Source organism: Geotrypetes seraphini, chromosome 3 (genome assembly GCF_902459505.1).
Source record: "Geotrypetes seraphini chromosome 3, aGeoSer1.1, whole genome shotgun sequence".
Classification (NCBI taxonomy): domain Eukaryota; kingdom Metazoa; phylum Chordata; class Amphibia; order Gymnophiona; family Dermophiidae; genus Geotrypetes; species Geotrypetes seraphini.
The window spans coordinates 166801733-166816891 of NC_047086.1; the positions used below are offsets into that span (position 1 = coordinate 166801733).

Sequence of the window (15159 nt, forward strand, 5' to 3'; positions counted from 1 at the left end):
TCAGTGTTCGCCATTTCCGTATGGAGACGGTTCGCTCGGTTATTGCAGCTGTAAGGCCGGGAGAGTTTCTCACGTCCCTCAATCTCAAGGAGGCGTACCTCCATATTCCGATCTGGCCTCCGCATCAGCGGTTTCTGCGGTTTGCGATCCTGGGCCAGCATTATCAATTTCGGGCGATGCCCTTTGGCCTTGCAACGGCTCCCCACACCTTTTCAAAAGTAATGGTGGTAGTGGCAGCTTTTCTCCGCAAGGAAGTAATTCGGGTACACCCTTACTTAGACGACTGGTTGATCCGCGCTTCTTCCAAGCAGGAGAGTTTGTCGGTGACTCAAAGAGTAATCTCTCTCCTTCAGTCGTTGGGGTGGATCATCAACTTTCCCAAGAGTTCTCTGTCCCCGTCCAGTCTTTGGTGCATCTGGGGGTCAGGTTCGACACTTGTCTGGGGAAGGTGTTTCTACCCCGAGACCGGGGAGAGAAGTTGCAGTCTCAGATTCGGCTACTTCTCGGGTCGCCCAGACTTCGGGTTTGGGATTATGTACAGGTACTAGGCTCGATGGTGGCGACTCTGGAGGTGGTGCCCTGGGCTCGGTTCCACATGAGGCCATTACAGAAGTCTCTGCTTTCTCGATGGTCCCCGGCATCTCTGGACTACAATCTGCGTCTCCAGTGGAGTCCTCGGACGGCTCGCAGCATGCACTGGTGGCTAAACGAGTTCCATCTATTCCGGGACATGCCGCTAGTGACGCCAGAATGGGTCGTGATTGCGACGGATGCCAGTCTTCTGGGCTGGGGGCTCAGTGCCTGCAAGCTTCAGTACAGGGGGTGTGGTCCTCGGAGGAGGCCCAGTGTTCAATCAATTTGCTAGAGTTGAGAGCTATCAGGCTTGCGCTTCGGGCGTTTCAGTCCCTGATTCAGGACCGTTCGACCAGGATCTTTTCGGACAGTGTCACGGTGGTGGCATATATCAATCGTCAAGGGGGTACCCGGAGTCCTCAGTTAGCCGAAGAGGCAATGATACTGTTTCAGTGGGCGGAGGTGCATGTTCCTCTTCTATTAGCGGCTCACATTGCGGGTCACGAAAATGTTCAAGCGGACATCCTCAGCAGAAATCTTCTCAATCCAGGCGAATGGGAGCTGTCTACTCGGGCATTCGATCTACTGGTCCTTCGGTGGGGGCTTCCAGAGATGGATCTCATGGCCTCATCCCGGAATGCAAAACTGCCTCGGTTCTTCAGCAGACGCAAGGAGAGGGGCTCGGAGGGGGTGGACGCGTTAGCTCTCCCGTGGCCTCAGAATTCCCTTCTGTATGTATTTCCTCCTTGGCCAATGATAGGGCGAGTGTTACAACGCATCTCTCTCTTTCAGGGCAGGGTGATCCTGGTGGCTCCGGATTGGCTGCGTCGGCCATGGTACGCGGATCTGATTCAACTATCAGCAGGCGATCGATTTACGTTCCAGGTGACTCCGGACTTACTGACTCAGGGTCCGATCTCCATGGAAAATCCGGCCCAATTTGGTCTTACGGCCTGGCTATTGAACGGTCGCGGCTGAGGAAGAGGGGCTATTCGGAACAGGTTATTGCCACTCTGTTTCAAGCTAAGAAGATTTCTACTTCTGCCTCCTATGCTAGAGTCTGGAGAATTTTTGAGTCATGATGCGGAAGGCAAAGGATTGCGCCCTTCCAGGCATCTCTGTCGGCTATTCTTTCTTTTCTGCAGGAGGGCGTATCTAAAGGGTTAGCCTATAACTCTCTGAAGGTTCAGGTGGCGGCCATTGCCTGTTACAGGGGCCGGGTGTCTCGCTCGACGCTCGCATCGCAGCCTGACGTGGTCCGATTCCTCAAGGGGGTTCACCATATCCGCCCGCCGGTAAAGCGAACCTGTCCAGCGTGGAATCTTAAACTTGTCCTTGGGAGGTTGCAAGCGGCTCCGTTTGAGCCTCTGTCTGCGGCGACTTTGAAGGATGTCACGTTGAAAACAGTGTTTTTGGTGGCTATGGCTTCTGCAAGACGAGTGTCGGAGCTGCAGGCGCTTTCTTGCAGGGAACCTTTTTTGCGTATTTCGGAGGCTGGAGTGTCTCTGCAGACAGTGCCGTCCTTCCTTCCTAAGGTGGTTTCTTCCTTCCATATGAACCAGAGTTTATTCCTCCCGGCCTTTCGGAAGGAGGATTGGGGAAAACGATTCTCGTTGTTGCGTCTACTGGATGTACGCCGGATGGTTCTACATTATTTAGGGGTGACTAATGACTTTCGGCGGTCGGATCATCTCTTCGTGTTATTTGCGGGCAAAAACAAGGGTATGGCTGTGTCTAAAGCTTCCATTGCTCGTTGGGTCAAAGAAACTATTGCTTCGGCTTATTTGTTGACGGGGAAGCAAGTACCGGAGCAACTTCGTGCTCATTCAACTCGAGCATTGGCTACGTCTTGGGCAGAGTCCGGGGGTATGTCTTTGGAGGAAATTTGCCGGACGGCTACTTGGTCGTCTAGGAATACCTTTTCAAAACATTACCGTTTGGACGTGGCTGCCTGTGCGGAGGCAAGCTTTGGCGCTTTGGTGATTGCAGAGGCGGCATTGGCTTCCCACCCAGTTTGAGTTTGCTTTGCTACATCCCACTTGTCTCTGGATTCATCTGCTGCTTTGCTAAGGAAGGTAAAATTATGTTCTTACCTGTTAATTTTCTTTCCTTTAGAAGCAGCAGATGAATCCAGAGCCCCACCCCGGTGGTCTATCTGTTTGTCTATTAGGTTGTTCAGTTGGGGTATTGTTGGTGATTGTATTCTTGCATTTCGGATTTAAATGTTTAATACTGGAATTAAGTTTTTTGGATGCTCATTTTCCTTTCTCAGGATGCTTGGGCAAGGTGCATAACTGAATGAACAGGAGGAACACCAGTCTATAAGACCAACTGTTAATCAGTTTCTCTATCTCCACCTGCTGGTCGATGTGAGCTATTCCCACTTGTCTCTGGATTCATCTGCTGCTTCTAAAGGAAAGAAAATTAACAGGTAAGAACATAATTTTACCTTACTTCAGGTACAAACTTGTCAGCCCTTTAGGGACAGAAAAAAATACCTATTGTACTTGCTTAGTAATGAGGTTTTGCACAGAAGTGAAGCAGTTTTTATCAGCAGAAAATGGTCTGAAAATTGTTTTCCTAAAACTACATGGAGCGTGGCACGATAAAAACGTCTTAAAAAGACTACTGGAAAGTCCAGCCACACTGAAATGGCCTAGTCCTTACCGCATATTGACCTCTTTCAAAGTGTTGCTCAGAGTTTCAGTTACTGGAGGATTGCTTTCTTTTAGCAGCTGGCTAGTCACAGAACCAAACTTCTGCAAGCTGTTCTCCTGCTTTTCCAACTCATCTTGAAGGCTCTGCATTAGAAAAACAAACTGTTTGAAAACTGTTAATGGTTTCTTATTGACAGTGCATGCATGGGCCTTGTTTATTCAATCTAGAAACACAGAACATACAACGGCAGATAAAGATCATATGGCTCATCCATACTACCCCCCCCCCCCCACCCCTTTTACAAAACTGCATTAGGCTTTTTTTTCACCAACTGTAGCGGTATTAGCTCCGACACTCATAGGAATTCTGTCACTGTTGCCTGGAGTGCCAGTCACTGAGGTTGGGGGGCGGTGGAGGAGAGAAATTTTGCTGCTGCTGCTGCTGAAAGGTGGCTAGAGACAAACCCGAATATAATCTGACATCCCCATTTTGGACTGCTTTTTGGGACTACAAATCTCGGTTTATATTTGAGTATATATTGTACAGTATAAGTGTCACATAAAAGCATTCCATTGACAGTCTAAAGAGAAAGGGAGAGCGGCAGGAGGGAGGGACAAGAGAGGGAGATGGGTGATTAGGAGACAAAGTATTGGCATGTTAATATGCTTTACTTTTATTGATAGGATCTGGACCTATGAAAGGTGGTTTTGGCTTTGAAAGCTAATTTTTAAAAAATGTATTAAATTAGTCCAACAAAACTATATATCTTTCTTTCTTTATTTATTAGCCTTTTCAAAATTGTTACAATCCCAAAGAATACAAGGAAAAATCCCAAGAAAGCATATAAAAAAATAATCAGTATCACCTTATTTTCCATGTTATTTTTATATTTACTAACCAAGAATAAATTTATCATTAAAAAAAATAACTAGAGCTAGAATCAGGTCATGCATCTACATTCCATATTAAAAAGATTGACCCTTTTTTCACCTGTAGATTCTCCACTTGAACTTTCACTGCCTCTAAGGAACCTGTCAACAGATGGTAGCGGCATAAGGAATATCTTGCTTCCATCAGATAGCTGTTCAGTTCATCATAAGCATCCTTGTATATGCTCCACTGATCAAGCACCGACTGCAGAAATGTCTTCAACTGGCCAACCTGATTAAAGAAAAAAAAAAAAAAAGGCAAATAAACAAGATAAATACCAAGATGTTTATCTGATCTTTCATCATTATTCTCTTTGAATAATTTGTAAAGATGAATAGCTTAATGCCATTGGGCTTTATACATGTAGCAAGAGGAAACATTCTGTGTGTCTTATTTGAGGTTTGGAGGAAATCAACTTAGGGCCTCTTTTACAAAGCTGCATGAGCAAGTGTCGTGTGGCAAATGCTTCCATGACCATTCAATCCTTATGGGCATTGGAGCATTTACCGCATCGGGCCGCACTATCAGGCTTTGTAAAAGAGGGGGGTTTAACAAGGATAGGTGTACATAAGATACATAGGATTGGAAACATATTGATCTGCGGGATTTTTTTTCCCATACTTGACCATGTATCAAATTACAGAGAAAATAAATAAAAATTATAAATTTCTACACTGCTTTTTGGGAACCAACATAGTGGTGTACAACATTCAATGCCCTTAGATTTTTGTGATCAGTAAGACATTACTTTGAGGAATCAGCATTTCACACTTTGATTCATGCTTTTCTAGTTTCAAAACTAGATTATTGTAACATTACATATATGGGAATTTCAGAAATAAATCTGAGAAGTTTGCAAACCCTACAGTATATAACCATATATCTTTTGGGTAATAAAAGATTTGACCATGTCACTCCTCTCTTTATACATTATCATTGGTTGCCTAAATCTGATTGACTCAATATTAAAGCTTTAAAATGAATCCTATCACCTGATTATTTACATTCATTAATAATACCATACACAACCTCCTGGACGCTTACAGCCTGTTTTACAAAGCCGTGCAGCAACAGCCCCATAGCCCTTTAAATCTCTATGGGTTTCGGGGCCATTACCGCACAGCAGCCGCTAGCGCGGCTTTGTAAAACAGGCCCTTAGAGGGGCATAATCGAAAGAAACGTTCAAGTCTGATTTGGACCAAAGTCGCCCAAAGTCGGCAGCCTCAAAAGGTCCATTCTCAAAAAGTACGTCCAAAATATTTTTTTTCAGAAATCATCTCTGTAAGTCCAGGCGTTTATCGTCCAGATCGCCAGTACGTCTATCTTTATACCACATTCTCATCCAAATATTCATCCACACCTGAAAGGTCCAGAACATGACCTTTTGGACATGGGAGGGGCCAGCATTGTGATGGACTAGCCACCCAGACATGGCAACAGAGCAGTGGGGCACCTTACTGTGAATGTCATAAAAAGGCTGCCACATAAACATCTCACCGCAACTTCCTTATAGCTCATGGTGATCCCCCCTCCCCCAAACCCACTGTACTCACCTGTCTACAACCTCAATAGCCCTTATGGCTGCAGATGGTACCTATATGGCAGTAGAGTGGGATTTTGGTGGGCTCACATTATCCACCATGAATGTAGTGGTTAGAGTGGCTTATGGGCCTGGGTCCTCATCTCTATGGTTCACTAGTCCACACCCCCAGACTACTTAAGCTACCTCTGTGAAGTTCTACTAGGCTTTCCTATGCCAGGTTCTGATGTTCTGGAGGCAGGTATGTATGTATGTATTCTGATTTTTTGTGGCACTGTGAGGGAGGTCAGTGAACATGGGGGTGGGGGTGGAAGGAGTGTGTGGGGGTCTTTATTTTGTCTTGCAGTGGTTATCTGGTCATTTTGGGCTCCTTTTACAAAGGTGCGCTAGCGTTTTTAGCGCACGCACCGGATTAGCGTATGTTAGCCGAAAAATTACTGCCTGCTTAACAGGAGGCGGTAGCGGCTAGCACGCGCTAAAACCGCTAGCGCACCTTTGTAAAAGGAGCCCCTTGGATACCTTTTGGGCACTTATACCTGGTTTTAGATCACCTAAGTCACTACGTATAAGTTCCATCTAAGCAGTCTCATCAAACCTTTCATTATTTCTGCATGATGACTACCGTATTTTCACGCATATAACGCGCACGTTATACGCGTTTTTACCTACTGCGCATACCCCTCGCGCGTTATACAAAATTTTTTTTACATAGTTCCCACCCCGCCCGACGCCCGATTCAGCCCCCCCAGCAGGACCGCTCGCACCCCCACCCTGAACGACCGCTCGCACGCGCTCCCACCCGCACCCGTATCCACGATCGGAGCAAGAGGGAGCCCAAGCCCTCTTGCCCGGCCGACTCCCCAACTCCCCGACAATATCGGGCCAGGAGGGAGCCCAAACCCTCCTGGCCACGGCGACCCCCTACCCCCACCCCGCACTACATTACGGGCAGGAGGGATTCCAGGCCCTCCTGCCCTCGACGCAAACCCCCCTCCCTCCAACGACCGCCCCCCCCCAAGAACCTCCGACCGCCCCCCCAGCCGACCCGCGACCCCCCTGGCTGACCCCCACGACACCCCCACCCCCCCTTCCCCGTACCTTTGGTAGTTGGCCAGACAGACGGGAGCCAAACCCGCCTGTCCGGCAGGCAGCCAACAACGGAATGAGGCCGGATTGGCCCATCCGTCCCAAAGCTCCGCCTACTGGTGGGGCCTAAGGCGCGTGGGCCAATCAGAATAGGCCCTGGAGCCTTAGGTCCCACCTGGGGGCGCGGCCTGAGGCACATGGGCCCAACCCGACCAGTGAAAACTAAGCGGCAAGCATGCTCAGACCATTGCGCATGCTTACAGAGCTGGGAGCAGGGCAGGGCGGGCGAAAGGACAGTCGGGCAGCATGCGCGGTATACCCGTGAGCGCGGTATACAAAAGTTTTTGTACATAAAATCGTGGTTTCTGCGCGCTATACCCGTGTGCGCGTTTTACACGGGTGCGCGTTATCTGCGTGAAAATACGGTAAGTCTAAGTTGGCCCACATCTCACCCTAACCACTCCTCCAAAAATGCCCCTTTCTGCTCTGGGCGCACAGCGGGATTCAGAGGCCTAAAAAGTCTCTGGATACGTCTAAAAACCTGTTTCAATTATTGACACTTGGACAACCTGTCTTTTAGATCGTCTAAGTGCCGACTTGGGCAGGTTTTTAGACATATTTTTTTTTGTTCAATTATAAGACCCTTTGGTCATCACAGGATCAGAGGCTCATAGTTCCATCTATTAAACGGGCCAAATGGGAATTTACAAGGTCAAAAGCTATTTTAATGTGCTTCAGCATCCTGGAATCAACTTCCTAAATATATTCGACTTGAGGAAAATTTTAGAAAATTTAAAATTCTTTTAAAAACATATTTTTCCAACTAGCATTTAATATCCCATGCTAAACATATAATATTGATTGGGAACAACACTATCACTGGATGTCCTCAGGAATACTGAAGGTATTTGTTGATATGATTATCTTGTTGGAATGACCTGAGTGTATGCTTTTTTAATCAGTCCTATCTTGTTTTTCAGAGTTTTGATTTTTGATTTTTTTTAAATTGTAACTGCCTGGATCTGTCAATACTTAAGGCAGAATATTACATTTTTTAAAAACATAAAGTGACATAATAAACAAAAAATTAAAAGTAGATTTATTGAAACAGTAAATACAAGACATACAAAAATCATAAAAATACATCACAGTTCAAATTTTATTCTTGAAGGTTAGGCACACTGTTATAGAATATGCCCAATCCATGCACAACTTAGGAGCAGGCATTTAGGCCTGGTTTTCTCTGACTTAAATGGGTGTGCCTAAATGTTATGCCTTGTATGGCTGCTAACTGCAATTCTATATATAACGGGAGCCTTTTATAGAATTGCTGATTTTTTGGGCACCATATAAAGAATTTGGCCCAAAATGTTTAAGATAGATAAGAAAGCAGAAGAATGAATTTTTTCAAGCACAGTAATTTTAAGAATCTATCTTACCAAACCCTTCATCTGCGTTCTCTTACCTTATGTTCCAGATTTGCCCAGTCACGATTAAGTTCTCGAAGGGAGTCCATTACAACCACAGATGCTTCCTCTTTCTTATTCTGGATCAGGGAAATACCACTTTGTTCCATTCTCTCCACCTCTTTTTCTTTAGATTTTATCATTTCTTCCAGTTCCTGTTTAAAAATAAACTCCATAAATTGAATTATCTAATCTAATCTTCATTTTATATATCAAATCTACTCCCTAAGAAGCTCGACTCGGTTTACAGTTCGTTAAAAAATGAAACATTACAAGTAAAAACTGTGGGATAAAAACAGAAATTGGTTAGATTAGATGGATGGAAAAAGTTAGAAAAAAGTATGTTGAATTGCTTAAAATTACTATACGACAGCTAAAATCAAATAACTATTGTGAAAACAACCAGGTTTTTAAACTTTTTCGAAATTGAAATAATTGATTTACCAGTCTTAGAGAATCTGGAAGTCCATTCCAAATTCTCACCAATTTAAAAGTAAAAGATTCCCAGTGCATTTAATACCTTTCAGAGAAGGAAATGCTAATTTGTGAATTGTTGTAATTCTTGAATAGCAGGATCTAAGGGAATTCCCACTAAGGGGAATCAAAGAGTTTGAAAACCACACATGCACACCACACAAAGTTTGAAAACCACATATGCACACTTGAACTGTATCCTATGATGGACCGGAAGCCAATGGAGTTTTCTTAGCAATGGGGAAACATGGTCGCACTTTCTCTTTCCAAAAATAAGTTTGGCCGCTGTATTTTTGGAGACAATCTAAACTGCCCTGTTTAATACCCAACTAAATAGAATTACAGTAGTCCAACTGGGCCAACACAGTGGATAATGTTCTTGATAAACTAGTGCCCTGACTTTCCTCAGCATGCACAAACTAAAGAAACATTTGTTTGCTAAGGAATTTATCTGGTCATTAAAACTGAGCCAGGAATCCAGAATAATACCCAAAACTCTAAAAGTGAAGTCAAGTTGAAATATAATATTTGATTTCAATACAATATTAGTAGGGAGATTAATCATGAAGAAACTTAAATAGACTAATATATTTGAGTGAGTGTTTTTAAATCAAGTTGGGAAAAATCCACAATGCTCTATGTAATTTAGGAACCCTTTCACTAATCTATGGAAAACACCAACATGTGCTTATTGCAGTTTTTTTTTTTTTTAAGTGCTTACTGTGGGGTACGCTATGGCATCCTGCAGTAATTTTTGCACACACTTCCCATGCACTAATAAACTTTATTTTTTAGCACTAGGAGTGATTCAGGGGGTGGAAAGTTTGTGTGTTCTGCACTAATCAGTTAGCTCACCTACACTGCTGCACGGTAGCAGATTAACATATGGTTAAGCCCTTACCACCTATAAAAACATAAGACATAAGAAAGGCTTGTTCTGTCTTGCAGATTTGCAAAGCATTCAACTTCTCTATAGTAGCCTAATCACGTAAGAAAACCTGTTTTATCTTCAGGCAATAAAGCACTGAAACGCTTTTCACCAGCCTTGGGATCCATCCTGGTGACTTCTTTCTCTTCCTTCAGGCCTCTCTGACTTTCCTTAACCCCATGCTAGTATACCTCTTGGTTGAGACCTCACCCTGCTGGCTAGAGTTCCCTGCTCTGGCCTTGTTCTGGTGACCAGATCCACTGAGCATTTCCAGCCCTGAATGAAAAGCTATATTTTATTACTATACTATACTAGAGGTTTATAGCAAAAATTTTTAACGAAAAGGTTGCTGTTATAAGAGACTCTTTTCCATCATTAGTTTCTAATAATTTTCTGGTGTTGGGTGATACTAATCCAGTCGCAATTCCAGCAGTTAGAATCTGGTCAGCCTTTGAGTTTGTATCTGAGGCCCAGGTTACAAACCTGTGTCATAAATTAAGATCCTGCAAATGTGCTCTGGATCCATTCCCTTCATATCTATATGAGAAAATTCCTACTCAGGCCATTTAATCTCTTACCAAACTTATTAACTCTGCTTTATCATCAGGTCTTTTTTCTGCATTAGTTTTTTAGCCGGCCGCGGGGTGTCAGGTCAAAAGCGCGCTGGGACAAAGGCGCGAGCGGACAATTGAGCGCAGCGCGGAGGCGCGCACTGAAGAAAATTACTGTTTTTAGGGCTCCAACGGGGGGGGGGGTGTGGGGGCAACCTCCCACTTTACTTAATACACATCGCACCGCATTGTGGGGGCGTTGTGGGGGGGTTTGGGGGGTTGTAACCCCCCACATTTTACTGAAAACTTCACTTTTTCCCTGTTTTTAGGTTTACAGTAAAATGTGGGGGGTTACAACCCCCCAAACCCCCCACAACGCCGGCGCGATTTGTATTAAGTAAACTGGGGGTGCTCCCCAACAAAACCCCCCGTCGGAGACCCTAAAAACAGTAATTTTCTTCGGCGCGCACCTCCGTCTTGCGCTCAGTTGTCGGTGCGCGCCTTTGTCTTCCGCGTTGTTGTCTATGAAACGGACGCAGGGGTTAGCGCGTGAAGAAATGTGTAACGCGCTAACCCTGCTAACGCGGCTCCATAAAAGGACCCCTTAGTTTTAGTTTAGTCAAACCCGTTAGAAAAGGTGCAAGGCAGGTAACAAAAGAGACCAAAGCATAACAGTCGTACAATTACAAAAAGAAAGTTATCATAACTTATGTAAAACTATCAAATCAATATCCTAAATTCAATAAAAAGATAAAGAAAAATGAATATCATGTGCAAGAAGATTCCAAGCTCTAATGGCATGAAAAACTAAAGGCCTGTTTTACAAAGCCATGCTAGTGGTTGCCGCGCAGCAAGAGCCCCGAAACCCTTTAAATCTCTATGGGCTTCGGGGCCGTTACTGCGGCTTTGTAAAACAGGCCCTAAGGCTTGGCAATATAGCAATCTATGTTTCATACTATGGCTTTTAGCATGAGAGAATGACATGTATAAGCATGTGCTAAGGCTACTTTTTTATTGAAGCTTAGTAAAAGTAAATGATGCCAAGAATGAATAGTGCAAACTCTTCTGACCATAATTTAAAATTTTTAAAAAAATATATTTTAGTGACTGAGGCATTCCTCCCTCTGTTTAGAGCAGTGGTCTCAAACTCAAACCCTCTGCAGGGACACATTTTGGATTTGTGTGTACTTGGAGGGCCGCAGAAAAGAAAAAATAGTTAATGTCTTATTGAAGAAATGGCAATTTTGCATGAGGTAAAATTCTTTTTAGTTTATAAATCTTTCCTTTAACAGTTTTACCTTATGCAAAATTGTCATTTCTTTAATAAGACATTAAATATTTTTTTCTGTGGCCCTCACAGTTAAAGTTTAACATCTTCCCTTTCTCAAAACCGACACATTTCAATCACTATATTGAAAATAAAATCATTTTCCCTATCTTTGTTGTCTGGTGACTTTATTTTTCTGTGCTTTTAACTATGTTTCCAAGGCCTTCTTGTCTATTGACTGGTTTTCGCTCCCTCTTCACTTTCTGCCTTGCATCCATCTTTGGCATTAACTTAACATTCAATTTTTCCATTTTTCTGCTTTCTTCTCAAAATCTACATTTCCAAGTCTTACCTTCCCTCCCTATTTCCATGGTCCGACATCTCTCTCCTTCCCCTAGTGTAACATTTCTCTTTCCCTTCCTCCTTTCTGCCCCCTGCAGTCAATCTCCTTCCCTTTCTCCTTTCTGGCCCACCTCCCAGTCCATTTCTCTCCCCCCCTTTCCACCAGTCCACACTTCTTCTTCAGAATGTTTCTCCTCAGGTCCTCCTAACCTCCCCCAACCAACATCTCTCTCCCTCCCTCCATGAGTCCAACTTTTCACTCTCTGCCCTCTCCCCCTTCCTCAGTGTAACATTTCTCCTTCCCTCCTTTCTATCCTCCCCATCCATCTCGCCGTCTCCATGAGTCCAACATTTTCTGCCTCCTACACGCTTTCTCTCTGTCCTTGCCTCTTCCCTTGAGTGGCATCCATCTTTCCCACCCCCCAACCCAACATGCTCTCTCCCCATGCACCATCTCACCATCCACTCCAGTGTGTAGCACCTTTCCTTTCCCCCCATTTCTGCCAGATCCAGCAACACCTCTTTTCCCTTCCTTTTACTTCCCCCCTGTCCAGCAGTACTCCTTCCCTCCTCCCCTTGTCCAGCAGTACCCCTTCTCTCTTTCCTGCTCCCCCTGTCTAGCAGTACCCCTTCTCCCTTCCCTCCTCACCTGTCCAGCAATACCTCTCCTTTCTGCAGCTCACTGTGTACTTTTAACTTAGTCACACAGCTGCCGCTAGCATTAGTTTAGCTTTAGCCTCTGTTTCATCAGGCAGCCTCGGGGCTTTTGCTAGGCTGGCCTGCCTTGCATCATCAAAGTGGGACAGCCTAGCCAAGGCCCCACGGCTGCTAAAGCTAAACTAAAGCTAGGCAGCAGATGTGTGACTAAGTTAAAATCACACTGAGCTGCCGCTGCTGGTACGGGGTGAGAAGAAGAGGAGTCCTGGCAGCGTATCGCTGGCAGAAGGCAGGAAGTCAGCTGACGCCGGCGCTGGCGATCGGGGCAGAAGGCAGGAAATCAGCTGGCGCTGGCACCAGTGATCGACAGCAGAAAGCACTTCTGAGATTGCGTACAGATCGCAGGCCGCATAATAGTACCTGGAGGGCCGCGAGTTTGAGACCGCTGATATAAGGCAATGTATGAGTATATGGAAGGTGGATACACAATACCTTTTTGCTTATCCTGGTTTACATAAAGATATGATAACAGCTGTATAATAGGAAGATTACCTGGCAGTCCTTCAGATTATTCTGAACTGATGCCTGATCCCCAATGCTGTGCTGTTTCTTCAATCTCTTCTCCTGGTCTTTGAACCAGCTCTTCAGAGACTGCACATTGCAGTCATATTCTGTCCAGCATTCGAGTAAGCCTTCCAGGATCTGAATCTGGAGAAAGGCAAAAGCAAAACACCGACGTGTCATATTTCTTAAGCAGATGATGCAAGGTGTTGTCATCAGTTGATGTGTTACTATCTGACAAAGTAATACAGGAATCCACACAGCCTTACAATAGACTCCTCTTATAAACGGTGGTCAGCTGAGGTCATTTGCATTCTCACAGATTTCAATGATTTTACCTCTAAAGGCCTCAACTGTCCTTTCCTGGCTGTATTAAGCAGAGAGCTCTTTATACTTTCTTCCAGTGAACTCCTTTACCTCTCCCGCTGTCTGATTCCTTGCAACTCTTCATGTTCACTTAGAGGTTAGTTACAGGTTAGTCACGCCCAGCTATCTCAAATTTATTCATGAGCATACTAGGCAGTCCTCCTTTGCTGTCCAAGGCCCCTACTTATGGAATTACTGACTCCTATCCCTAGGCTTGCAGACATCCCTGGATAGATTTTTTTAAAACCCAAAATAACTTTTCTGCTAAATTCCCTCTCTCTTTGTGCAGCCGCAGTGGGCCTGAGCCACAGCATAGCACATCCTAATGTTTTAGCTCCACTTTTTCTTTCCTATCAGAATTGCAGTTTATTTGTTTATGTATTCAATTTTCTATAAATGTTCTCCCAGGAGAGCTCAGAACGGTTTACATGAATTTATTCAGGTACTCAAGCATTTTTCCCTGTCTGTCCCAGTGGGCTCACAATCTAGCTAATGTACTTGGGGCAATGGGGGGGGGATTAAGTGACTTGCCCAGGGTTACGAGGAGAAGAATGGATTAGAACCCACAACCTCAGGGTACTGAGGCTGTAGCTTTAACCACTGCACCACACTCTCCCCAATATCTACTGTACTCCTGCTATCCCCCTCCTTTTCACATTTTAGATTGTAAGCTGCTCTGAAGGCTCCCCCTTTAGGACGGAATCCTATATGAAGGCACTGTATCTTTTTCCCTGGATGAAGAATAAACCAGCATTTTCAACCCAACAGGGTGGGACTCTAGATTGGGCTGCTAGGACTCAAGGAAAGAAAATTAGCACATAAAACCAAATGTTACCTTCTGTAGCACTGAGGGCAAGCATTTTAGTCTGGGGCCTTTAAATAATCAAGCACATCACAGGCAGTGTTCCCGCTAAGCTGCGCTGGCCTGCGCTCGCGCACAAAATAATACATCGCAGCGCACAAGTTTCTCTTCACAGCGCACACACGCGTCGCAAAGGTAAGGGGAGGTAAGGTAAGGGGACGCATTGGGGGGATTGCACTTCCCCACAATTGCCATGCTTCGGTTCCTCTTCTTCCTTCCTTCCTCCCCCCCCCCCCGCGGGACCCTGCGGCACCATCAACTCTTACTCCCTCTAATGTCGGCCCTGCAGCTCCAGACTTCCTCGCACCTTCTCCCCTCCCCCTTTGGATCGCTATTATTTTAAATGTTATAGCCGCGGAGCTGTATCCATCAGTGGAGATGTCTAACCTCGGCCTGCCCCGGAACTCTTACTGCAACAGTGACTTCCTGTTCCTGCCTAGACGGGCGGCTGCTGCAGTAAGAGTTCCGGGGCAGGCCGAGGTTAGACATCTCCACTGATGGATACAGCTCCGCGGCTATAACAGCTCCTGCAGCTCTGCACTTCCCCACAATTGCCATGCTTCGGTTCCTCTTCTTCCTTCCTTCCCCCCCCCCCCCCCCGCGGGACCCTGCGGCACCATCAACTCTTACTCCCTCTAATGTCGGCCCTGCAGCTCCAGACTTCCTCGCACCTTCTCCCCTCCCCCTTTGGATCGCTATTATTTTAAATGTTATAGCCGCGGAGCTGTATCCATCAGTGGAGATGTCTAACCTCGGCCTGCCCCGGAACTCTTACTGCAGCAGCCGCCCGTCTAGGCAGGAACAGGAAGTCACTGTTGCAGTAAGAGTTCCGGGGCAGGCCGAGGTTAGACATCTCCACTGATGGATACAGCTCCGCGGCTATAACATTTAAAATAAT

The 15159-nt window shown here is 45.3% G+C and overlaps 1 protein-coding gene across 1 annotated transcript in view; it reads right to left on the reverse strand.

Moving 5' to 3' along the window:
• The window catches only part of SYNE1 (spectrin repeat containing nuclear envelope protein 1), a 994076-nt gene that overhangs the window by 214066 nt on the left and 764851 nt on the right, over positions 1–15159 (reverse strand). Inside the window, exons 112-115 of the mRNA XM_033936910.1 lie at positions 13025–13180; positions 8253–8408; positions 4222–4392; positions 3241–3374 (exon numbers count right to left, since the gene is read on the reverse strand). Coding sequence (XP_033792801.1) covers positions 3241–3374; positions 4222–4392; positions 8253–8408; positions 13025–13180 — 617 coding nt within the window. The remainder of the gene's footprint in view (positions 1–3240; positions 3375–4221; positions 4393–8252; positions 8409–13024; positions 13181–15159) is intronic.